Source organism: Triturus cristatus, chromosome 11 (assembly GCF_964204655.1).
Source record: "Triturus cristatus chromosome 11, aTriCri1.1, whole genome shotgun sequence".
In the NCBI taxonomy this organism is placed as follows: domain Eukaryota; kingdom Metazoa; phylum Chordata; class Amphibia; order Caudata; family Salamandridae; genus Triturus; species Triturus cristatus.
The window spans coordinates 364532094-364559790 of NC_140594.1; the positions used below are offsets into that span (position 1 = coordinate 364532094).

Genomic DNA, 27697 nt, shown 5'->3' on the forward strand with positions numbered 1-27697 from the left:
CGGGTACAGAGGAACACAGTAAAGGATAGTACACATCTATTTGTTTACAGATTATATGACCTTGATCTTCATTATCCATTTTTCGTGCAGCCTGAATGTATGTTTGTGGTATTTACATTGCACAAACCTAGCCAAAACAGAGTGGACAGCTGAACACACCACTTTGTTTATGGTGGTCAAGAACTGACCCCTGAAACGTTTGTATTTTTAATACAGCCCTTCATAGGATAAAGCCCTTCCAGTGAAGGCAAACATGGCACATCAGCCAGCACCTGTGTTTCAAACAGCATAATATTCTCTAGTACAGTTGTCCATTGGAAGGCTGTTCTGCAACTCAACTGTAATATAAGGAAAGGATTTGCCTTTACGTCTGACTTACTTTATCTTGGGAATTATTTGGATCAGCTTGTGGCCTATGTGAGTGAACTTGAAGAACACACCTGCATTTTAAACGTGTGATGCAAGGTAATTTGTGTGCATGGGAAGCATCTAAACAAACAATTCACAAACTAGATAAAAAGCCTGCTGCTTTAGAATCGCTGGTCATTTTATTTAAACACTACGTATTGTCTCTGGAGCACTCTGTTGAAAAAGAGAATGGCCTACCAGAAATATCATTACCAAACTTTTTCTTCTGATGGCCACTTATTCCTGTAGATTCCTCACCTTATGAACCATTCTAAAAGCAATAAGTCTCTGGGAGGTGAAACTGAGTAGTGCAGATTAACCAAGGAAGTCATGCAACACAGCCCTAGCAAAATACTGTCACTGCGTATCCGAGCTGTGAGGCATGTATGTTTGCAAAAGTATGCAGATATGATCATGTGGCTGCCTGGCAGATGCCAGCTATCGTAACACCTCTGGAAAAGCCCTGGAAGCAGCCATGGACCTAATGGAGAGGGCATGAATACCACCTGGAGCATCTTTCTTGGCCAAGGTGTAGTAGATCTTGATGTAGAAGATGACCTAATGCAAAAATGGTGCGTTGGTCACCACCGTATTCTTTTTTCTCTCTTGAAAAGCCCATAAACTCCTGATTATCTACTCCGTCCTGTCTAATGCAACCACTGACAAAGGGCAAGGTTTGTCTGGATTCCAGTTATGTATGGGATGGGGGGTATCAGACTGGCTCACATGAAAGGCAGACGCCACCCTGGGTTAGAAGGCTGGTACGAACAACCAGGTACATGAACTGAGAGGGCCTGAAATCCGCCAACCCTAATGACTGACGTTATTTCTACCAACGTCTTTAGCGGGAAAAATAGAAAGGGATAACAAATTCTCACTTGGAATAATGAACAGGGTGGATAGAAGAAGTAAAGTAAACATCTTGGAAAAGGCAGCAAACATGGAATGGCTGGTAAGGAAGACACAAATGCGTCATGGACAGACAAATAGACCTCCATTGTAGCCGCTACCAGACCCTGCTGCGCAAGGGACAATGCAAATCATACATCATCAGAAAAGGCTAGATTAAAAAAGATTTAGGGCAAGGCCCTTCAACTCGTACCAATAAACATATCTGTTCCAGCGAGCTGCACAGATGGATTTTGTAGAGAGTTTCTTGGCAGTCTAGATTTATCTGTCAGTTTATCAGATAGGTTAAAGGACTCTAGCTTGCACTGTTCAACCTCGATGCATGCAGCCACTGCATTTGAGGCTTGAAGTGAAGGACCTGACCATCCTTCTGCAAGATCCACCCTGAGCAGGAGAGGAAGTAGTAAAATCTTGTGCCCCCTTTTCCCCCAGAATCACCACTTTGTGGCCCTTTTGTTCAATAGAACAAAGACTTTCACCTCACAAATCGAGGTGTGTAATAGACAGCATGCCAGCCCCACTTCCTCTGCACCATGACTTCAGTCCAGGGTACTTATCATCATTGACTTGGCAATTTGTCTCTAATAAAAGTGAAGGAAGGATACTAACTTACTACAGAGGGTCGGCACACAGCTTTGCATTTCCCAAAAGGAACCCTTGAGGATTCATTAGGTGCAGGCCCTTACTAGATTGCCATTCTGTTACCATAGGCTGAAGCATATGAATCCAAGGAGCCTGGCAACATATTCAGGGGAGCTATCCTCTATTTCCCTGGTAAACAAATGGAATTCTGCCCACTTGACAATGTACCTAATTCAGCTATAGTGGTTATGTAAGAATATTTCCTTATCCCAAGATATGATGGGTTCAAGCTTGTTTCTATCACACTACTATATTTTTTCCTTCACTGCTTATGAGCAAATTGCTAAATGCAATTAAACCTGATCTTACCCACGTGCTCTGTCTCTATAACTAACCTTTACATATGAATAAAGTGAGATTTCCATTATTTATTCACACAAACCACAGAGGTGATGGTGTGCCTAAATATCAATGCTAAGACAAAATGCCTTCTGCGCAGATAAAATGTCTTAACTTCATAATAATTATACCGATATCTCTGTCCATTAGTGTCTACTGGTTGCAAAACTGTAGCGTTCCCCCATGATAGCTTCACATTTGTACTATGAAGAATCTGAGGTCATTGCCTTTCTTGGATGGTGGAATTACAACTGTCAGGAAGCTATCATGGGTCCATCAAGGTTCTGTCATGATTAGAGATGGGTACTTGATGGTACTGAAGGTCATCAGGATCTGCAAATCTGGTCCAGGTTCAGCTATGTTTCAGTGGCGTTTTCATCTTTGTTTCCAACACAGTACTGACAAGTGTGCATGAAAAAAATTGTGTTCAATGTTTAGTTTTTTTGGGCAGCACCTTAAAATGACATTATCTCAGTGCTTCGAAAAGCAGTTATACAATTTAGACCTTGGCACTAAATACTTTTTCATAACAAGCCTGGACCATTGTACTCTGGCTTTGTCTAAGGGCAGTGATGTTACAGTTCTGTGTGGGGAGGAAGCAGTTGGGTTGAAAAAGTTATCTTTTCTACAGGATCAGATGACTGTGTGAAGTGTCTATAGGGAAGTATGGGTGTTTTTGAGGCAGGGTAGACTTTATGTTCTTGCTGTTCAGTACATGGATAGTGATTCTTGAGGGAGAATGGGGTAAGTAGTGACTGCATGGGAATATGGGTTAGATCCTGGAAGATGCATGTGGGTAACTGCTGTGTTGAGTGGCTGCTAGTGTTGTTGTACTTGAATAGTGGTATGTATGGCAAATCCCATTACACACTTCCCCTTGACCAAGACAGAGGCTTCCAGCTCTCCCTCTGCAGAGAGTTACTCCAGGATGGACACAAACGAGTATGGAGGCAGTTACCTGAAGCACATTCTCCACCGTTACATTCATTTCGAGGTTCTGCTTACAGTACGCCTGAAGTCGATTGTTGAAGAAGCCATAATAGTATGGAGCTGAAAACAGGTAACTGGAGCATGAGTTAGGGATAAAACGTTTGCAATACATTGAAGCACATTATTCAAAGGTTATTTAGTGCAATTGAGTGCAGCGCATTGTCCACTATTATCTCAAAGGAGTTTTGTCCCACCATTTGCAACAGCTGATGAGGAGGCGGGCTTCTTAGGTGACATAGTCCCTACGCTGTCCATGACACAGAGGGAAAAGTCCATTTTCCATCAAGCCTTTAAATATACTTGTAGAACAGAAGGAAAGCCAAGGCATGTCAGGAGTAACCCACCATGTGACATCTCTGCCCTGTTTGCTCCATTCTCTATTAGGCAAGCATCAAAAGGGGTGCAGAGTGCAACTGCAATGTTTTGCACTGATGCAAAGTTTGCACTATTTGACGGGCGGTCATGAAAACCTTTGTCAGCAATGGAAAATACTGTGCGATTAAAAACCTCCTCTTCTACCTGGCTGCTTGGAAGGAAACAAATGATTTGGAGAAACTCCAGGCACAGTTCTAGTTAGAGTCAACAGAACAAGAAGGAAAAGGATACAGGGAATCTTCTGGCGGCATGTTCACTTCTCCATAGTAAATGTAGCGCAGCATGGACTCAAAAGCTTGTTTGCTGGGGACCATTTCACCAATTGAGATGTTCACCTGCCCATCCACAGGCATGAAGGAGCGGAACATTGCTTCAAAGTAACTGCCAACAAAACATTCACATATAAATAACACATCGTGGACCGACAACAAAATCCACGTTAGTGTACTTGACTAATCTGAACCTTGATCAAGCAACATCATCAATTTTTAGGGGTTTCCGGATTGAAACAAATATATTAACGTGGAAAATGAAAATAAAGAGCCACATCACATATTAATATTGTTATTAGTTTTATGTTTTATTTACGTTCTATTGCATTGACTTTTCGTAGGCTATTGCACGATGTTTACATGTGAGTTTTTATTTCTGATTATGATAAAAATGTACAGTGGGAGACGGAAACAAGCACGGGCAAAGCCAAAAGAACTGACTTTTGTCTCACTTATGGGTGTAAACACTCAAAAAGTCATCATACATGCACTCTGTCGCTTATCTGTGCACTTATGCATCTATTCATCATTCCACTGACTCATCCTTTCATTCACCCTCTGATGCAACGGCAATAAAACCCATACAAACTCGCACAATTTGAGAGATAAATTAACGGAATACAAGTAGAAAAGAAAAACATGCTGCCTTCTAAACACGACGGACATATCTTTGCAATACAAAACTAAGCATAGCAACTGGTGTCTGCCTTGCAAAGGCTTTATAAATAGCCTATTGTTTTAAAGTTCAAGAATGACCGCCACGTTTAGAACCAACGTGCTGGCCTTCTTGGAATGCTAAAACAATAGTACACTATGGACAGCAGCATTGCATAATGATCTCCTGGTTTAGAGGAAGTGGCCACGTGGAATATGGCACATTGCAGATTAAATGAGCGGCAAGCACGGAACCAGTTAGCACTGTACGGAGGGCAGTAATATCCTCTGAAGAAACAATAAAATAAAAAGAGGAGAAGCAAAGGAATGAAAGGGAAACTATAAAAGAAGACAATTAAAAACTAAACTGGCCAACCAGGCCTGATACTGAAGCACACTCGTTTTGAGGTTAATGTGCACAAATGATCAGAAAATGCCTTCATTCACAGCCAATGACTAATACAGACTGAAACTTTACCCCATGTAGTTCTCTGTCATGGAGGGAAGTAGTGTAAATGACATGATCAATGGCAGAATAGAGTGGACCCCAAGGCCCTCTATGTAGATATATGGAAATATATTTATATATATATGGATGTATGCATCATTTAATGATTATTTTATTCCAAGCTCCGGGCATTCATCTAATAAAAGATTGTAGCACAAATTGTTACAGTACAAATCTTCTGCCCCCTGGTGTTGAAAACTAAAACGGCGATATGATTAAGCATTCACTAAAGACATGAATTCTCTCTAGTTAAAACATGTTTTCCGTCTTATGTTGCCTAATGTCCGGACTCCATTTTGTACTGTCATGTCTCCACGTGCTCAGCACGAGAAGAGTCCTATCTTCGTGTTAGTTGCTCTTGTAATCTGCCTAGTAACAGTCTATAAATAGTTCCTTTGTCCGTCTGGCGCATGTCCAGACTTGACCACATCTGTTATCAGTTAGTCCTTGCTTGACCATGTTTTCGCGGGCTAGGAGTGTGTTAACTCCGCCCACATATTGATCCTGTATCGAAAATGACCATAAAAGGTAATGAATTCTGTCTCATGTTGTATCCACCCACTTATGAGCCCCTCTGTTGTGTATAAAAGGGGATTGTGTACGCAAGTTCTTTGTGCTACTCTATGCAATACTGAAGAGTGTTGTATGGATTGTAGGACCACCCTTAAGGGTTAATAAACTTTGTCTTTGTATTTTGCAGTTTCCGTGCCAACTTCCTTCTAGCTTTTGTTACAGGAGAGCGAACCCTTGTATTCTGCGGGCCTAGCTGGGGCCTGTATTTATCAATTGGCGCCCGTCACGTGGGGCTCATCGGCGACTCGGATGCTCGAAGGACTGGTCGTGACGAAGGTGAGGAATTTTGCCGGGGATGTGATCACTGTCAGTGGCGTTTTAGTCCTGGCATCCCAAGGTTTTCTTCCTTCCCTTCCGAACTGACCTTCTGGGTGGCGCCGGTCCTCGACTGAGACCTCTTCTGTCGGTTTTGCTGCGACAGCCGTTTGGGCGAATTTTGGAACTTGGCAGTTGGAATCTGGACACTCTTGATTGGTAAGAACCGTTGTACGGTACTTGCTCCGAGTTTTGAAGCCTGGGTTGGCTATTTGAGTTTGATTTGTGATGACCGGTCATATTTTGTATTGATTACTGTGAGAATATATGCGTTGCAACACATATAGGCAGGTAATGTGGAGATATTTCTCCGGAGTTGTGTAAATTTGAACGGCGCAAAGTTTAAGTGCCATTTTTTTTATAATACTGCATATTTTGCATTATTTTTGAGCATGCCTGCTTTTAGCGCACTCCGTAAGTGGTGCTGCTGTTTCGGAAACCGGTTGAACCTCGAGGAATCTGCTCCAGCCCCCCCAGAGGGGACTCCTAATAGGGATATGTATGTGAAGCATGGTCTTTCTTCTATAATGTACAGCACAGTATGGAGGAAATACACCAAAAAGGATCGTGAGTTGCGCTGGCCTTTGTATGGATCGTTTGATATGCGTAAGATTAAGTATGTGGAACAGTGTATGTGTAAACGGCGTGCTCGGCAAGACATGTTTGAATGTGTACGGTTATGGGTGAAGGAAGTGCGTGAGCGAGAGAAACGTGAGAAAGCGCTGTTTGATAAAGAGCAACGGAAAAATGATCATGTGCGAGCACAGGAAGCGAAGCGTCGGGAGGAAAGAGAACTGGCGGAGAGACAAGAGAAAGAGCGTAGGTTGCAAGTCTCGGGTCAATATGTTGTCCGCCAGACACTTTATCCTGTCCTTACTAATCTTGAAGATGATTTTTATTTATTAGATCGTTCTCCGCCCCCTTATGTTGGCGCGTCCGCCCCGAGATCACAGGAGTCTGGATTGGTTTCGGATAAGGTAGACACGCGGTCTATGTTATCAGTTGAGCGTATGGGTGAGCTTCGTAAAATTTCTCTTCGTGCACTTAAGGGCAAGTTGTCCCTTGCTGAATTATTGGACTCTTTGGAACAGTGGCGGGATAGAGAGAAGTTGTATTTTCTGGAAACCTTTTCTGATGAAGTGATTACTACCTTTCGGAAATATTCAGAAGTTATTGAGCCTGATGATGTAGTATTAGATGCTAAAGCATTACGTAACGGTGTTTTTTCTCCCTCTAAGGCGCCTGACGCGGTCCGGCGGCTGTTTGCATTGCGGGACGCGGCGAGTGACCTAAAAGAAAGAGCGCGCATAAAGGCAAGGGAGGAGGAGCAGTCGGATCCACGTGTCGGCGATGACCAATCATCTACCTCCCACTCAGATAAGAGCGAATTAGTGCATGCTAAACCAATGCGAGAGGCGGCACCTTTGTATGTTCCTCCTAAAGGAGCGGGAACTAGTTTGGATATTACTTCCGCCGATGCTAAGGGATATTTTGTGTATAATTGGGTCTATACCCCCTGGCATAGGGCTGATGTTATGGCATTAAAAAATGCATTGCCTGACCCCCGCAAGAATCCAGCGGCCTTTTATGAAGAGGTCGAAGGGGCCTTGAATTCTTGTACTATGACTTTAGCAGATATAGACCTGTTCTTTGGGCTCATTTTACCACCGGATATGTGGAGATCTGTGCGGAAGGTGGATGATCAGGACGCTTTTAAGGCCAAATGGTCTGAGATTGAGGATGAGGATAGGGAGAGAAAACCCGCGCAAAAACCACCGCGATTATTTTAGATTTCCTGCTGCTATCTTGACTAAGTTGAAAACAATTATTCCCCCTAAAAAGATTGACTGGAATATGTTAGCATTGTGTAAACAGAAGGTTGATGAATCAGTCTCAGATTTCTTTACACGCTTTGAGGAGACATTTCATGATTTCAGTGGTCAGTCACTTACGGATGATACGGGTCGACATCTTTTTGTGGATAAATATGTGGCGAATTTATTACCGGGAATAGCAGCTCGTTTAAAAGCGAGTGAAAGTTCGTGGTCCACCTCGTCTCCGGCATCCCTCCTGACTATGGCTCAGTATTATGAGCGTCAGGAACATGAAGCAAAGGGGAATGAGGAGAAGAAAGCGAAAGATTTGAAAACTAAGGTGATGTTAGCACAAGTATATGGTCCGCCTCGTCGGGGTGTAGAAAGAGGTAGGGGAGGATTCTATGGTCCCCCTTCGGGTCGGTCAGATGTAAATAGAAATCAATGTGCGTATTGTAAACAGTTGGGTCATTGGGCCAGAGATTGTCCGGTGTTGTATGCATCTCGTCAGGGACGTGGTCAGGGACCACCGAGAGGTAGAGGGGGCTTTTCGAATTTCAGAGGGAATTTTAATGATCGTGCTCACTTTGAACCTAACGCACAGCAACGAGATAGACCCAATGTATTTGATCGGCAAAATCAGTATCAGATGTCTGGGACTGACCGCTCTGGGTGTCATGATTCGCAGCATGCATAGGATTGCGTCGGATGGGGGTTGGAATCAGTTGAAGTACCGGTTGATCAGAAGGGTCCTTATGTTTCAGCAAATGTTTTGGGTTCTACTGATCGGTTCCTAGTTGATACAGGAGCTACTCGCAGTGCACTGTCCAAACAATTGGTTCCGAGGGCTCCCCCATCTGGCTTAATGGTTACATCGGTAGGGTTTGATGGTACACTCTCTCGAAGCCCTCTTTCCCGACCTCTTGCGTTCCATGTTGACAACCTTTCTGCGTCCTGTCCTTTTTTGCTTGCCCCGAACACGCCCGACAACATTATGGGTCTTGATATGCTCAAGTACTTCAGAGCAACGATCCGCTGCTCCCCTACTGGAGTACGTGTGATCTTAAACGATAATCACCCTATGACAGACCGCATGTGTGTGGTTGCAGAGGATACTGTATTAGCTTCCCTCCCTCATTCTTTGTGGGCTACTTCGGATACTGATGTGGGACAGATGGTGATCCCGCCTGTCCATATTAGTGTCCAGGAGGGTGCGGTGTTACCGCGCCTCCCTCAGTATCGCATTTCCCAGGAGGGGGAGGAGGCACTCATACAGATTGTGCAGGATTTGATTAAGGTGGGGGTAGTGGAAGAAGTTCCCTATAATGTTTGCAACAGTCCTATCTTACCCATTTTGAAGAAGGATACAGATACCAGGGTTTATCGGTTTATCATTGACTTAAGTTATTGATTTGAAAAATGCCTTCTTTTCGATTCCTATTCACCCTGATAGCCGATACCTTTTCGGTTTTACTCTGAATAATAGGTCTTATAGATTTTGTAGAGTCCCCCAGGGCTATACAGAGAGCCCTAGCATTTACAGTCAAGCATTGAAACAGCAATTGGATTCCTTTGTTCTGCCCGAGGGTGTCGCCCTTATACAATATGTCGATGACATCTTGTTGGCGGCCGACACTCCGGAGCTGTGTGAGAAGAGTACGTTATCCTTGCTTTCCTTTTTGGCATCTCACAATCACAAAGTGTCGAAGAAGAAATTGCAATTCTGTAGACCAAAGGTGACTTATTTGGGTCACCTTTTGTCTAAGGAGGGGCGTGCACTCACACCAGATCGTATTCAAGCAATTTTGGACACGCCAGTGCCTTCCACACAGAAGGATGTGCGTGCATTTTTGGGTCTTGCTTCTTTTTGTAGGCAATGGATATTGGGATTTTCACACATAGCTAAACCATTGTTAGCCCTTTTGACGAAAGACACACCAATTCCTCTTCCCTGGTCAAATGAGTGTGAAATTGCCTTCCAGCAATTGCGACAGGCCCTTTGTTCAGCACCAGTGTTAGGTACCCCTGATTATACGAAGCCCTTTTCACTGTATGTGCATGAGAAAGATGGATGTGCATTATCAGTTTTAGTACAGATGCACGGCGACAAGCAGCGCCCTTGTGCATATTTTTCGGCTGTACTTGATCCTGTTGCCCGAGCATTGCCTGGTTGTTTTCGCTCGGTTGCGGCGACAGCTGTGTCAATACGCCAAAGTGAGGGAATTGTGTTATCTCATAAACTGTTGGTATTAGTTCCCCATGCTGTTGATGCCCTGCTTAATCAGACAAAGACGCAGCATTTGACCAGTGCCCGTTTAACGGGATATGAGTTGACGCTTTTGGCTCCTCATATTACGTTGAAGAGATGTGCAACGTTAAATCCGGCCACATTGTTGCCGTTCCCGGAAACTCAGTCTGAAGCACGAAAAGCACATGACTGTATTCTTGTGACTGAGGAACAGACAAAGGGTCGTATTGATCTCCAGGATACGCCCTTTACAGATGTAGATGGAGAACTGTGGGTGGACGGATCATGCCTGAAGCTACCAGATGGTACGACTTCAGCAGCGTATGCAATTACCACATTGCAAACAATAGTGGAGACAGCACGCATACCGCAGAAATCAGCCCAAGCAGCGGAACTGATAGCATTAACACGAGCATGTGAGCTCAGTGCAGGATTGTGTGTGAATGTTTATACAGATAGCCGCTATGCCTTCGGAGTAGCGCACGATTTTGGCCTACTCTGGAAGGAGAGAGGGTTTTTAACGTCACATGGAGCACAGATAATGTACGGGGAGTTAGTTCACAACCCTTTGACTGCATTAACATATCCAAAGAAGATTGCTATAATTAAATGTAGTGCCCATAAGAAAGTGGTTGATAAAGTTGGAGAAGGGAATGCTTTAGCAGACCGGGTGGCACGAGAGACTGCGATGCAGCCTGGTGCTACTGCAATGTATGTTGTGAAGTCACAGGCAGAAAGATGGCACGATGCTAGGAGAGAAGTGCTGGAAATACAGAGGACCGCTTCCGATAAGGAACGGGAGCAATGGTCCAATGATGGAGAATTGGATGATGAAGGGTGTTGGAGAAGTAAGCAGATGGATAAATGGAAGTTACCCACAGCCTTTGTACAACCTATGGTTCAGATGGCACATGGACTAGCGCATGTCGGAGCTTCCGCAATTGTTAAATTACTCACACGAGTTTGGGAGCATCCGGAGATCACTAGTACGGCAAAGAGGGTAGTACAGACTTACATGATTTGCCTGAGGTATAACCCAGGGAAGGGTACACGAACTCCAGCAGGAGGATTTGCGACACCTACTGCACCCTTTGAGGTTTTGCAGATGGATTACATTCAGCTCGAGCGCTGTTACAATCTGAAGTATGTTCTAGTAGTGGTTTGTGCCTTCAGCAAATGGGTTGAGGCATACCCTACGAAAGATAATACTGCAATGACTACAGCCAAGATGCTATTGAAGGAGTTTTTCCCTCGATATGGTGTTTGCAGATTGTTGTGGAGTGATAATGGACCTCATTTTATAGCAGACGTTATCAAGTATGTCCTGAAAGGCCTGGGAATTACCCAAAAATTTCATGCAGTGTTTCACCCTCAGTCTGCGGGATTGGTTGAGAAATATAATGGTACTCTAAAGCTTAAGATCGCGAAGATTCAAGCTTCGACTTCTTTGACTTGGCCAGACGCTTTACCGCTGGCATTATTGTCAATTAGATCGATACCGCATTCTCGGACCGGTCTCACACCTTACGAGATCGTGTTTGGACGTCCAATGAATATTTGGGGTCCACCAAAACCGAGGTCAGTGTATGATGTACCTTGTGTAATGATGAATGATTATCTGGCACAGTTAACGGATAATTTGGTTTCTATTCATCAACAGGTTCGAGAAGCGCTCCCTGATCGGTCCACAGGTGAAGGTCATAATCTCCGACCTGGAGATCAGGTTATGCTGAAAGTCTTCGAAAGGACGAACAGTCTGGAGCTGAGATGGGTTGGTCCTGAGCAAGTCTTGCTCGCGACGAGGACAGTTGTGCGGGTTTCTAATCGGAAGAACTGGATCCACTCCTTGCACTGTCGTAAAGTGCCGCCTGGATTGGTGGAGCCTGCTGTGTTGACCGACCATCGAGAAATCCTGACTGCGGAGAAAGGCCGTGCTGTGGAACCGAACGACACTGAGGAGCTCTTCCCGGACCAAGTGATTCCTGGAGGAAGAAGATATCACCTCAGACCAAGGAAGTGATTGCTGTATCCACAGTTGTCAGAACGGCCCTTAGGTTAGTGAAACGGAGAGCCAATGTGGCAAGGGGGGGGATCAGCCCTGCATTAGTGTAGCGACACCCGTCTTGGCCCGCTGGTGAAGAAATCAACGGCTGCCTAAGGGGAAGAGTTCTGACAACCTTTTAGCTTCAGGAAGATATTGACTTCTTACTACAAGATGGAGAAGAAGAAGATTCTTTGTGCGACAAGCTTTATTATCATTGTAGTTATTGTTGGTACAACCACGTGGTTTGTTGAGGATGTGACTCCTGCCCGTGAGTTGCTTGTTTTGACCACTCCAGTGCCTGAGGAGCACTATTTTTATACCCTTCCGTATCAAGAATTGAAGCATCGCCAGTCTTATTTGAATAACACTTTCATCCAGATGTTGCATCATACCCATGTTGCTACAAATGCTACGAACTGTTGGATATGTGGCATGATGCCAGCTCATCAGAAGAAAGGAGGAACTCCGTTCATACCCCTTCCTTTTTCTCATAATGGCTCTTGTAGAGCATGGTACACTTTGCTTTTTGCCACACGGAAACCTACAGTGGGACGACTACTTTTCAGACTCAATAAGGAATGTCATCAAGATAAAGATGGTTATCCACAAGCGAATGGGACAATATGGGAATGGGAAGAGTATCGACCAGACAATGAATCGATCCCCTACATTTTCACGAATACTAGAGATACTGTAGGGAAGGAACAATTTGTGATTCAAGTGGCACAAGCTCAAGCGGACCTGTGTGTCCAGAGTGTGGGTTAAATTCCTGTTGGTGTTAGTGACTGTATCATTATCCTGAATATTGATGGGTTGAATAACAGTACTTTTTTAGCCTCTCATAACACATACTTTGTATGTGGGAATAAGGGCTATTATCGTTTGCCAGCCGGTTGGTCCGGAGTATGTTATGTAGCATTCCTATTACCTCCTGTATTCTTGGCACCTGCATCTTATCATAAAGATTTGAAGTTGTTGAATAATGTGACTGTAAATAGGTATAAACGTACTCTAACCATTGATGATGTTGATCAAACTGATACTAGCTTGCAGCAGTATATTGATTTTAACTTAGGATTGTTTTTCTTTGTTGGAGCTGCCCTAAATAGTAGGAAAGTTCGAAAATTAACAAGAGTTGTAGAGGCTGTGACGAATCAAACCGCTGCTGCTCTTGGGAATCTTACGGAAGAATTACAAATTACTAGAATTGTTGCATTACAGAATCGTATGGTATTAGATGTTATGTTAGCTGACCGAGGTGGAGCATGTAAAATTATTGGAAGTAGTTGTTGTGTGTTTATTCCTGACCATACGCCATCAGTTTATAATGCTATCAATAAATTGCATAAAATTGCAGCAGAAATCCATACAGAAAATGGCACTTGGACCTTTTCAAACAATCAGGCATATAGCTTTTATCATTAGCTTGTCACTATAACCAACTTAAGCCCATTGTATTGAGTGTTAACTTTCAACAAGGCAACCATCTGGCATACAGTCATAAAAGTACAAATGTATACAAAATTACAGTTGGCAAAGCAAAATAATTTCTCTCCTAAGAGTGCCTAATAAGGTTTATTGTAGGGCATATCTTCTATCCCACAGTCTGTCTGTGTAGATCACCAACACCCTTGTCTACTATAGTAATCTGTGAAATTCCATGTAACACATACTTGCCTACCGGATTTAGCACAGTGTAATAGAGTCCATCTTTAAAAGCCTAATGCCGAACATATGTTTTTCACAGTAAGTATGTCAGGTCTACTGGCTTTGTCATATTGTTCCATAATAAACAAATCAATCTATGAAATCTGGCATGCTTTTCACAATGAACTGATGATGCCACTACTTTTTAACATTCGCTTTACACAACACAAGCCTATTCACGTCCACATAAACGGGCAACCATATGTAGAACAAGCATTGGTAAATTCATTAGGTTTCCTCTACGAGATTAATAATAATTTAAGACGTGTGGGAGCAGTGCATGAGTGCAGGTCGAATGGTGTGAGGGCTCTCTGTGAAGGGTACCTGGTGCATGAATGAAGGTTGATAAATGTCTGAGTACAGGGTGAAAGTGCTCCAATGCATGGTGATTCCTGAGTGTTAAGTGCAGAATGAGAATTGCGTGAGTGTACAGGGTAAGTGGTGTGAGTGTATAGGGTGAGCAGTATGTCAATAGTATAAATGCCGGAAGAGTGGTTCGAGTTCAGGGTGAGAAGTGGGGGTGAGAAGAATGTGAGTGCTGGGTGAAGGTATGTCAATGTTGTGTGAGTGGTGGGTAACCTGTATCCGACATCAGTGAGATGCACTTTGAACCCAAAGAAGTCGGTGCATTCCCACTCCACCTAGGTGTCCTTAAGTAGCAGGACTATGCCCAGAGGTAGAGCCAAAAAGTGCAAGCTGCACCCCTCTGATGAGGCCCAATAAAGCCGAAACTAGGATGGAGCGGTCTGTGTTCCTATTCAGCGGGGAAGTGGCTTGCATGTGGCTGGTCTATGTAATGGCACAGACAAGGGAAAATAAGTAGAATTGGATGTGTCTTAGAATGGCTACTGTAGGGTGAGATTAACTCAAGCATTCCACCCATCATTATTGTGCTGTTAGCGCTTGATATTATAGCACTAACCATTGAGTTGTGATCTGTACTTTGTGAAAAGCTGTAATAAGAACAGTAACTCCTTTAGAGCAGCACCTGGGGATGTGATTTTTTTCCTTCAAGCTTTCAACCACCAGGTGGGCCCACTATGTCAGGGCTTGACACTACTAGAGGTGCCCGTGAGATGGACCAGTTGTATTCAGGGTAAGGGGGGGTGGCTGCGATTTGTTAATTTCAGAGTGCAACCTGTTAAGATTTCCTTGCATAAGACTGGATGTACTGGCCTCGAGCATTGTTCATACACAATGTAGTAAACTGCTTGTTGATGTTTTGAACAGAATAATAACCAATAAATATTTTTTTAAAGCATTCAACCACCAGGATGTTGTGTAGGTCAGCCATCCCTTCAACTTTTATGATATTCTACCTGGTGTCACTATGTTTTCTTGTTCTATTTTGTCCCCCTAACTTGTTACCATATTCCTAGGTGGAGGCTCCACTCAAAAGCAAGTTGCTCGGCAAACACTAAAAAATTTAAATATAAATGTACAAATTCCGAGTTGACTTGCTGGGCCATTAGAATAGACCAATTATTCTGTATAGTAGTAATCAAAAGAAGAAAAAAGGGTCTCTGAGGATTCCAACAGGGATTTTATACTTCAATCACCTACAGATTGCAGTGTTTGTGCTAATCCAGTAAGAAGCCTTCTTGCCTCAACAGAATTGAGAATACACTAATAAAATCAGTGTGAGAAAACAGTTTTTTTTTGTCTGAAGCAACAAGAAATTTATAAAAAAAACAGTCAATGACAGCATGTTACACTGCTACCTGTCAGACCTTTCCCAAACCCACTGTGAGATGTTCTCGCTTGAATATATTTTAGTTTCACCAGCATTATTTAAGCTGTATAGCCTTTCCTAAAATAGGTATTTTAAGGTGCATTGACCCCTCACACTAGGTAGACTTGCACCGCTTGCAAAACTTACTGGTCCACCGTCACCCTTCACCATGATACTGTGGGCATACCATATGAGATTGCGTTACTTTAAGTGGAGCACTGCTACCAAATAGAAGAAGAGAGGGGTGGAGAGAGGAGAGAGAGAGAGGAGAGAGAGAGGAGAGAGAGAGAAATGTTCAATTTCTGCTGTTAAAGTTGGAATAAAAGTGCCAGAAGATAAATTGGAAAAATTAGATTTTAATAGCGGACTGTTGAAAGTCTAAGAAAGGGGGTGTTGGGTGGAATTCGGGCTTCAAACATACCTTGCGGCCTTTACTGTTAGCTACCTCCCATTCAAGAACAAATGTATATGTTTCATCAAACACAGAAACTACGCTTGACATTTGATGTCTTCTGCATACTATCTGCAACCAAGGTACCACAGCCAAGAGTGCCGCGAGCCACCCAAGCTGGGGTTGATATCTTGTGGCGCGAACAAAGCTCATAGAGTGCATCTGTCACAGGGGTGTAGGCGGGTGAGCACAACCAAATACAAGCACTGGCAGAGTCAACATGTCTAGGTTTAAGGCGCTGATGACTTGAAAATTAAATGAAACGTATGTCAGAATGATGGGGTTAAGCAACGCAGAGGGCACGGACGAGAAGTGGCTCTTCCCTGGAAGAAACATCTCCTCCTCTCCAACAGATAAGCGTGACACGATGGTCAGTATTCTTATTTGTCCTGTATGTCAGTGTGCCTTGGGGGAGACATGGGCAAACAAACATGCTTGAAATGCGTGCAGCCCCAGGGTGGAGGACAAAAAAATTGTTTGATATCGTATGAATAGGAGTACTTGAGCAACTGATAAGAAAAACACAGGAAGTACAACAGGAAATGGCCTGCAACAACCAATAGAAATGGAGGAAAAGTATGTGCAAGCACACGAACCAATGAAAAGTGAGGGCGGGATGAAAGCCCCTTTTAAGATTTATATTAAATACAATGGATTTTATAAGCATAGCAAGTGCTGTGCAGGCAAAAACTAAAAATACAGCTTTCAAAACAATATACAATCACTCTCAAAAGGGCCTAACAAGAATCAACACCGTGAAACCTCGCCAGGTGTGTCAGACAAGGGCGGCCAATGTCAATACCCTTGCCTACTACAGTAATCTGTGAGATTTCATGTAACAAAATGCCTATTTGTAGGCTTTATTATAGAGTAATAGGAGGCCACACCTAAAAGTCTACCAACTTTGACATAAGTTAATCACAAGAAATAGGTCAGGCCTAGTACTTTCCTAGAAACATTTCATAATTAACAGATCAGGCCTATGGCAGTGATCACTGGCCTGCCACCATAACCAACTCAGGCCTGCTGCATCGAGTATAAACCTTGCGACAAGCCAAAAAGAGCAACACATGCAGCCTTTTTAGTGGAAGCACACACATTCAGACCTATCAAATCCTGTAACCAGGAGGACTAACGTGGGTGGAGCATACGCACCTCTCTCAGTAGGACTCTGATAGCTCCTTTTCGTTGATCACATAATATCACATAAGGTCGGAGGCACAATTGGACTGTCAAGCAATTGCCTAAAAATTAGAATTATGCAGCACGCAATTTTCAAACTATGTGGCACTCAGCTGGCCACACAGTCTGGAGGTTAATTACGAGTGTACCCTAAAGTTCAATTGTGACTTTTATACCTCAAACCATTTTCCCTGACCACGGATCTTCGCCCATCTGAACATTTTATAATCAGCTCCCTGCATCTCTATTAACCAGTACAGCCATCGTGGTCACTCCCCGTCTGTAGCAATGGTTTTGTAGCATGAGCTCTAGTACACATTCACACGTTCTGCCTACATCTGCCATCTAGTGGTTAGATTGGAGGTCGCTTTTTTCCTCTGACGTTTCTTGTCATGAGCATGTCCGTAATGACTTTTTCTCGGATATCATCCACAATACCCAACACATCTACGGGATGTGTAATGTTATTTAAGAGCACATCAGTTTCTTCGTAAGTTTGTAAACCAACATTATATTGCAGAGGAAAGGGTAAAGGTAAGTAACCTGTTGCACTGTGTAATTTGTTAGAGATTCAAATGTTGTGTGTAGATTAGAAAGTAGCTTCCTTCTTCATCGGAGATAAAACAGTCTTTAATCGATTCTTAAGTACTGTCTGCCCCACTTACATTCCTGCTCTTGAGTTCAAATGAAAAGAGTATGTTTTAGTGAAAGTGTCTGCAGAATGTAAAGTTGATCCCTTGCACGTCTTATAAAAGAAGTTATGATAGACTGCGCCTGCAAGTGGCGGTTTAAGGCCTGTGTGCAAAAAAAGTGTACATCATTTTACTTATATCTTCCTAGATTCTTACTTTTTCTGGCCAAATACAACATATAACTGCTTTGTCTTTCGAAAGGCCTTTGTCTTCTCCAAACTATAATATTAACCCTCTCGTGAGATCCTATGTTGGTGGAGCCCACTCGCCATCAGCTGCTTTATATTTAAATTAAATTCGGTTTCTGTAAAGGATGCGATTACCCAAGAAAAGGGTGTCCGAGGGCAAGCAGGGCAATCAGTAGAGGTGCTGCTTAAGATGAGAATAAATGAGATTTCAGTTGTTTACGAAAATTAGCTAGGCAGCTGATTCTGCGTACATATATATGAAATGTGTTCCAGGCTTTTGCAGAGAAGGCAGGGAGTAAACATATGCTAGAATACTTAAGAACTTTCAGCAAAAGCCAGAACTACAGTGGAGAACCTAGGGTGCTTGTAGCAGGTAAAATGAGAACTCATGTAGTTGGTGAAAGGGGCATTCAGAACCCCATAAGCAAAAGGCCTTAGGGTTATATTGTTTTTGGTCTGGAAGCCAGTGCAAGGATTTAAGATGTCTATAGATCCTAAAGTATCAATTCACTCCCAAACGTATTGCAGTTTTGCCAGAGCACACACAGGTAAATCTAAAAAGAAAGAATTACAATCGGCTAGTCTCGATTGATTACGTGCCTGAACTACAGTTTTTAGGTCTCGGCCTGGCGAAAGCAGCGCATGCGCTGCGCTGCCATGCAGAGGACTTTTGGTATCGATACTATTCCAGCGTGCACGCGGGGACACAAACGAGACAGAAGATGTGCACGCGGGGATTGGATGCTTTACTAGCGGCGTGATACACTGGGGACTTTTTTTTCGCCGCCAGTAAAGGCAGTCCCCGTGTGCACATCTTCTGTCCTTCCCATGACGGGGCGCGCTTGTTGTACAGTGCAAATCTATCAATATAGGTGTCTGTGCGATTTACTTTTAGGTAATTACGGGCATGAATGTATTGAATACAGTATGAAGCATTATAAGGGATTGATAAACACATGTCTAGCATAGAGTATGCATAAGGGGCATGATTAAGACACTATGAAGCCCTCTGTCTTTTCCACGGAGCTTAGTAATGTTTGATTCAGAGTCTCATAAATCAGAATTAAAATATTTTCAATATTGATTATTAACAGTAAGATCATGGTTGTTACTCGCTTATCTTAAGCAGCCAACAAACATTGACAACCCCATTAGTCCTGGCTGGTTCTACGGGTGTGTCAGTTGTTGCATTGTAACAGCAAGCTCACATAGCAACCAAAATGCCAGTCGGGGGCAGTCTGTGGGAATCAAGGGCATTTCTTATAGTTGTTTAAGCCCTGCGGTTAAGTACGAATACAACCGAAGGAGGCAGCTCAGTGTACTGAGCACCTGCAGTGGCGGAGTTAGTAAAATCAGTACTTTGGGGTCCATGGTGTTTCTTTCCAGCAACAAAAGATGGGGTTTGGTTTGTGGCCCATAGTGCCACCCTTCGCCCCTTCCCATCAATCAACCCTCACATGTGCTCTTACGGGGGGCGGGACATGCCTTCACCCATGCTGCCGCGGCTTTGTACAGAGTGCCAAACACGCCACCGAGAGCTCACTTGGCGCTATACACTCTCTTCACGTGATGGGATAGATGTGGACCAGCAGGCTCTTTTTATAACTCTGACCAGTTCCTTTGTGAGTCCTTGTGATTGATGTGAAACACTATTTGTCATGGAATGAAAACAGAATAACGGAACTGCCTGTTGAATGTCGGCACCGAGGTGTAAATACCACACACGACTGACAAGTACCGAGACCCCTGGGTATGTACGTGTGCAGGGCGCCTCGTGGGCTATAAATGTATGTATATATCTGTGCGTATGTGTATATATATATATATATATATATATATATATATATATACACACATATACACAGACACACACACACACACAGGTGTGTGTGTTTTCACTTCTGGCCCTATATCAGTTATCAATCCAATAAAAGCAGAGATAAATGCAGGGGTTAGAAAGGAGGGGGTGATGGAGGGGTGGCTTTAGATGAGAGATACTAGAGCCGGGGATGGGGGTGCTACAGGGGTGTGCTCCAGGGGATGTTAGGCGGGTGCTCTGAGGGAAGGAATGCCACAGGGATGGGCTACGGCCCCTCCCCATCCCATTACAAGGCTCAGACACCCCCCCCCCTCGCTGCCCCCGCCCTGTTAATGATCCGGCCGCACTTGTTTAAGCAGCGGAAGCAGCACTTGTTTAAGCGCCCCCACCGCTTCCATTGTCCCCGCTGATGAGGTGGCGGCCCCCGGGGGCTGGCGACAGGCCCCGGACAGCGCCGCCTCCAGCCACCACGGGTAATTAGTTTCCAGGCTGCAGTGAGGAGATGAAGCGCTCTGAAGCCCTCAGCCAATCCCAGCCCGTGCCTGTGACCCTCCCCACGCCCCCCCACCCACAGGGGTAGGGGCCTGACATGGAAGATTAATGTTTGCGCCATCACTTCGCACAAAGACTTCAGGTTGGATGGGGCGGGGTGAGGGGGGATAGCGCCTCGACCTAAGGATTGGGGACACCTGTACAGACAGACAAACACACAGATTCTCTTCCCAGCACCAGCGCCAACGGGAGCATGCGCCTGATTCATGCGCAAATTAGCGCCTACCATAGACATTGCACCAATTGGCCTTTTGGAGCGATTTAATCATTACTGAAACAATTTTCCAGTTTCACCCACAGCTATATGAAACAGTTCACTGGCTCGATGTGAAGAAAAGCTTTTACTTGAAACATAGATTCATTATTCCAAATATTCACGGGCACCCGATCCCTGCCAGTATTTTAGAAAACCCACTATGTAAGTGATTTCATTTTAGATGAATGTATGTACTTTTAGCCTACTTGTCTACCTTAAACTCTGGCACAGATACAGCCCTCTTATGCCACAGTCAGACACCAATGTCCTTCACTAACTAATTTACAAATGTGGGACAGTGTGCACATAGTTAGCCCCGCAGAGAAATTTAGCATCCCCTGCTTAAAAAAGTATTTAAACTGAAGTTCGTGTGGACAATGTCCAGGATGATGTCCAATACTTTAAAACACTTTTCCTTAAAGGTTTTTTTTTAATGCATCTGCCTTATTTTCTTCCTATTCCATCTCTGCAGTGCAGGAAATGAGGGGATCTCGCTGTATTTGATCCTCGAGCTATGATAGAGACGGCCGGCCCCACTGAAATACGGTGAATTTTTCCCGGTGTAAATGCAAACACAGGGCACATTCGTCAGCCTATTTCTATTTGTTCCAGCAACCTGCAGTTGGTGAGGGGGTTTCTGATATTTACTTCCAGCATGGCCCAACACCAAGGCCTCACTTAAAGGACCATCTGTCACGACTTTTAATGTTCTTACCAGTTCTGGCGTGTTGGAGAGGTTCTCGACATCTAAGAGGAAACAAGCATTGAAAATGCAATAGGTCTCGCCTTTGATTAAGTTAAAGCCATTTGCTCTGCTAATGGTATTGTATAGCAAAGCAAATGGCTTTAACTTAATGAAAGGCGAGACCAATTGCATTTTAATGCTTGTTCTCAATTGTTGAGGAAGTATTTGGATAATTGTTTTAATGACTCACATCAAGAAGATACATGTAGAGGTCATTTTGTCGGTATGCGTGCTAAAAGATCACTGAATATTTAAGATAATACCAGGTTTTCAGAAAATAAGTGAGAGGAGCAGAAGGAAGAATCAAGACATCAGGCCACCAAGTGATAAAGGTTGCCAAAAACAAGAATCTTTTCCTATGTTGGGATGGTATGAATTACAGCCCATCCACTTAGCACCTGTGCATTTGCAGTCCTTAAACTGAACAGTAGAAGTGAGTGTTGGCATCCAGCTGTATAATCAATTGCATGTCATATTCATAAGTGTAGAACTGAAAATTGCAGGCCGTGTGAGTAAGAGCAGCAAGTGTAGAAACAAAAGTTAAACAAGATAGGGCCAACGCCAAGTCTGAGGTACCTCACTGAACATACTTGAATGCTGAACAGTAAGGGGGCCATAGTGTCTTTTAAAGAAAATGAGTGAGTCATTTGGATATACAATTTCATAATATCCTTATCAGTACCTCCTCTTTATGTAATTGTTTGAAAGGTTAATCTATTACTAGTGCATCAAGTGTTACTACTAGAAATACAACTTTACAAGCCAATTACTGAAAATGGTTAAAATTCACTGCATGGCAAAGCCAGTATTACTATTAGGATAAGCTGCCTCAAGGTAAATGCTTTGAAGGCCCTGCTGCCTATTATTTCCAGGAAAAGGTCAACTTTAGCACCCTTGACTCTCTGCAATCAGCATATGCTTACCCGTTAGGATGAATAAATGCAGACATGGAGGGGGCAGACGCTTCTTTTCCACTGCACCCAGCCTGGGAAACAGGATACCATTAGGCACTTCTGCCATCCGTAGCCTCCTCTCTGGAAGCATGTATATCAGTGAAGTGTTTTTAGAGCATGTTGTATGTCCAATGCTTGTTGGTGCTAGTGAAAACCAATAACAAGCATTGGCATAGCCAATAGGTCTCGCCTTTGGGACCTTATAAGTGTTTAGCTAGAGATATTGACTTTGCTTATGTTTTTAAGCTGTGCTGTAAATTAGTTTGTACAATGCTGAAAAGTTATAATACATAAGTGTTGATAGCACTTTTGTTATTTTATATATGACCAAGAAAGCATTATGTTCAAGTGAAAGACCATATTTAAAAAGTATTACTTATCAATAATGTATTTATGTAATTTTGTCCTATAAATGTTTGCAACTTTTTTTTGCTTGTGCCAATGCTTGCTTGTTATTGTTTTTTTTGTTATGGGGGGGCATAAATAGCAGGAGGCTGAAGCTTGGGAAATAGTACCTGTGTAACAGTTAGTGTGATAGTTAGTGAGTTAGTTTGTTAATGAGAGAGTTAGTTAATTAGTTTGTTAGTTGGTGAGAGAGTTAGTAAGTTAGTGAGAGAGTGAGTTAGTTAGTGAGAGAGTGAGTTAGTGAGAGAGAAAGTTAGTTAGTGAGTGAGAGAGAGTTAGTGAGAGTTATTTAGTGAGAGAGAGAGATAGTTAGAGAGTTAGTTTTTGAGAGAGAGAGAGAGAGAGAGTCTGTGAGAGAGATAGTTTGAATTAGTGTTTTTAAAGAGTGTTAGATAGTGAGAGAGTTAGTGAGAGGGGTTGAGATAGTTAGTGAGAGAGTGAGTTAGTGAGAGGGAAGTTGAGAGAGTGAGTTAGTTAGTGAGTGAGACCCCGCAAATAACATCCTCACCCTGCCGTTTCCCCGGTCCTATGACTGGGGAGTTAAGAAACCGGACTAGCTCCATAGTAGAGATACTTGTTATTTCAGCTGAACTATGGCGTTGTGCTCGTCCTCGTGCAGGCAAACAGCATATTCTAGCTCACTCGGAAAGTCAGCAGACGAGCTGCCCTGTGCATGAAGGGAGGGGGAGGAGAAGTCACCTTCATTCTTTTCCCCAAGTATGTGATCAGAGGCCCCAGCTGGGATGCGCAGCCCAGGCCTGGCGGGTGGTGTTTTGGACGGTGACAGCATTCGCTCAGTGACGCTTTTTACCAAATTAAATGTAATCCTAGTAAAACAAAACAAAAATGCGCTGTGAACCGTCACACTAATAGACCTGATTGTGTAAGTTACTATTTGCAAGTGCAGCAAGACAAGCGAGAGAAAAAAAAAAACAATGCCTGTAGACGCTGAGGGCATGTACAGCGTTTACCTTGCGGGAGCGAGCGTGATAATTGCTAACAGATAGCGCCGCTCCTCGCTCCCGCAAGGTAAACGCCAAACATGCACAAGTACCAATAGGGAACAGTGCAAAACATGCACGAGTTTGAAGAAAAGCCTAGAGCGTAGGCGAGACCTATTACATAGTGGATGCAGTGTAGTAATTTAGAGGGCATGGTGCCAGGTCTTCGCTCCTCCTCCCCTAAATTTCAATTTAGCAAATTGTTTACATATGTCCATTGAAAGGAAGTTTCAAAGTCAGATGGCTTCAACACAAAAGGCTCTGCCACCACCCGCGATATCTTGTGCTATTAGTAGCCACAGAAAATCTGTAGAACTTAAGGGTGGGTCAAGATGATACAGCTTGAAAACCAGTCAGCCAGAAATGAAATTTCCCCTCTTCAAGTGGCTTATGGGCCAAACCAAAAGAATGTTTTTTGATACCAGACCTATTCAGCTATAACCAACTCCTGATTGTAGCATTCTGAATGAACTGCAGTTTTCAAATGGCTACCTTGTGTTCACCACGAAAGAGTTACAACAGTCAAGATGCAAGGAGGCAAACACATTGAAGATGGTCACTTTAAGCAGCATAGATATAAGAATTACAATTTTTTTTTTTTTATTGAAAGGTTGGATGAGGTAAGCCAAGGGACAGACACTGCCTTAAGGGGGGTGAAATTACTCTTGAAGAAATAGAGCAGTTTATAATGTTGCAAACATCTGTCCGTATCTGACAGAAGGCTTTTACAAAGGTGTGTGGGAATCAGCTCTTGCAGGGATCTCAATAGACTTGATCACAAAATGCAATCTGGTCCACTTGGTAAAATTAATGTAAAACTGTGGCTGGTGCGCAGAAAGCATTAAACACCCACTATAATGAGGTTTGATGAGAATTAATGTATTTATTCACAGACACACAGAATTGCATAGCTACACAGATTTATCAATTACAGCTTTTTCCAAGGAAGATAGAAGGTCTGATAGCATAGAGTACAATTCTTTGGCTAACTGGGAGAGCAGAATATATTTTTGTTGTGGTAGGTGGATTTTGCAGCCTTTATTAGCTGGTGGTTGGCCAATCTTTTTTGTTTCTGCTATGCCATCCTAGCATCAAATCTGTAAACGCTTCAGCAAAACCTTTTGAAATTGTGCAATTGTGATACATTTTTTAAATAATGCCATACCAGAGATTTGCCTCCATTGCGAAGCCTACAATGCACAAGTACAAATTAAAAGGCGAAATTGAAGACTCCCTTCCATGCACTTGCATCTGATTCTGTGGTGGTCTTACAGTGCAGATGGTTCATCTACTGGAATCGGTGCCATATCTGTGACAATTTCAGTTTTTAAAAGTAGGATTAGTGCGAGGTAAGTGCCTGTCTGTACCTGGAGCGAGCTGCCAGGATGGCCTTGTGTGCAGGTCTTGGGTGGCCATCTAACAGTAGAGTGATGTCGCAGAACTCTGTGCCTGAGCCCTCCAGGCATGCCTTCATATCCTGCACTAGTGAGGTACCTGAAACAAGCCAAACACAGGGAAAAGACATATAGAATGGAGGTGATTAGTGGGCAAAGAAATCCGATGCAATGATAACCCCGCTCACCAAATATTAACAATCTTAAGGTACAATATAAAAAACAAACAAGTGGTTCAGGTACAATAGTAAAAACAAATAAATGCCACATACTGTGCAATAAACCTGTGCAAAGTGCTACACGGGGATGCTGACATCCGTATCATTTCTGTGTTTGCTACCAGCAAAGACGTCTTCATGTATTCCACCCATCATCTTCGTGTTTCTGTGTGATACCTTAATTGTAACTGGTATGCCCAGAAGTGGGCTTTGTGCTCGCTGTGCTATATGACTCAGGCTGCATCTCAACGAAGAGGTAAAATGAGAAAAAAAACTGTACTGGGATTGCTTGTGTTTCCATCTAGAGAGGACCTGGTAGTCTGTGAGGACTGCTTAGGATTTGCAGAAGTGTGGTCCCTTTCTGGAGAGGCAAAGCGGGCAAAAAAAGAGCATGGACTGGAATGCAGCAGAAAATGACTGCCAGTGACTGAGACTCTTGGAAGAGTTCCACCCTGGCCTTTGTGGTTCAGGATTAAATATTCAACAGCAGTCAAAGCAAAGACCAACACTTAAATATTAAGCTGAGGATCAACAATAATTACGTACATTAGAGGGATAAACCAGTTCCCCAAATTAAACAACAGGTCTGTGGACATAAGTGCAGAGGTTTTCTGACAAAGTTGTGGCTGGAAATTACCTATATAATACATTTGTATTGTGGAAATAGTCCTACATGCAGTCTACCACCTTTATCAGGTACGTCTCTAAGTTGTGCAGAAGCTTCTTGATATTTCGACTCTCTACCCTTTGTAAAAATAACTGAGGCAGGACATTCTGACACCAGTGATTGCAAGTTCAGGATAGCGGGGGGAGTAGGGTAGGTTTGACAGGGGCAGGAGTACTAGCAGAGATCTTTTTCTATATGCAATATTCGATACCTGGTCTGATGTATGGCAGCCACCATGCCAAAGCATGGGGCAGTTAGTGATTATTTTGAAACTGAAAGCTAACAGTGCTCTAGGGTCCTGTTCCTGTAGTACAATGAACCTGCAAAGACTTATGACTTGGGAAGCTGGAGGATATTGTGCAATGGTAAGCAATTTTGAGCTTTAATCAAATGTGGAAAAAAAGGGTGCCCTTTCGCCACACCGCAATCACTAATTAATCAGTAGTATTTTTTTCCACAGTATGCATGAAATGGTGCACATTTTTGCTGCTTCAGAGACCCTTAATTACAGATTCTATTCTGCATGTTCTTTATTTGTGCTCGTTTCTCATTTTCGACGTGCCAGGGTTCTGCATCCAGATTTCAACAGGTTTGCGTTGTACTGATGATATATGATTTAATATGATCAAATCTGTGTGTATTTTGTTGTTGGCTTGCAGTCTGACACATTTTTGTCATTATATCTTGCTGTTTCCACCATCAGCAGCAACAGTTGCAGGTACCAGAAATCAGCAGACTTAGAACCAGTCTCAATACTATGGGATATACTGACAGAAAGAACCTCAGCCAGCTGCAGCACTTCTATTCCACCTATCTTGCCCAGATCCAGAGCTCATGATCTGACTCATGACGTGATAGATGACATCACAAATGACACAGATGACATTACTAATGAAATTGCATATCACTGTAACATGATATGATCAATAACATTACTATTGAGATAGTATAATTTCTTTGTTTGCATATGTGTCGTTATATAATGGTGTGTTGCTAAGTACTATTATTAATTGGTATGGATGGGTGCTGTGAGATCAAGAATGCTGCATTTGAAGTGCAGGCAGTAGTTTGCTTAGCTAACCAAGGCTAAACCTATTTCAGGGGAGTCTCCGTTTTGTATAATACAACTTCACTTTAACTGTGAATTTAAGAGGATTTCCAAAGCTTTACTTGAAATACATGGTAATGGTTAATAAGCAGAAGAAACAATTATTTATTATGAAATTTTTTCAGTGTTTCTTTTGTTGATCTACTCCATACCGCTTTTTGCTTCCAATCCCGGCTGTACATGGCCTTCACCGTGTGTACCCCAGGCCCCATGCAACTCTGGAAGGCAACCTTTGGCTGTGCATAGTGGGGTTTGGCCACAAGGCCCTGCACGCAATCTCACAACATTGCTTTATATGGCCTTTGGCTGCAGGCTGCACGCCTAAACTCCAGAGCTTCCATCCTTCACTGTGCTGCGTGACTGACATGCATGCGGTCAGCCATTATTAGCAGACTCTGTACGCAGGGCACACTCCAGACCCAGTGCCAATGAACCAGCCCCGGGTGGCCTTAGACAGTGCACCTTTACAGAATGCGGCCAGGCCTTGCAAAAGACTTTGTACCACAAACCCCACCTACCTGGGGGTTGACCATGTA

At 43.3% G+C, this 27697-nt stretch overlaps 1 protein-coding gene across 2 annotated transcripts in view; it reads right to left on the reverse strand.

The window, feature by feature from the left end:
• LZTR1 (leucine zipper like post translational regulator 1) overlaps nucleotides 1–27697 on the reverse strand; it is a 238383-nt gene that overhangs the window by 45379 nt on the left and 165307 nt on the right. For both annotated transcript variants that reach the window (XM_085633897.1, XM_085633896.1), the window contains 3 exons: nucleotides 25142–25268; nucleotides 3895–4044; nucleotides 3257–3362 (listed from right to left, as the gene is read on the reverse strand). In XM_085633897.1, the coding sequence (XP_085490023.1) occupies nucleotides 3257–3362; nucleotides 3895–4044; nucleotides 25142–25268 (383 nt within the window). The remainder of the gene's footprint in view (nucleotides 1–3256; nucleotides 3363–3894; nucleotides 4045–25141; nucleotides 25269–27697) is intronic.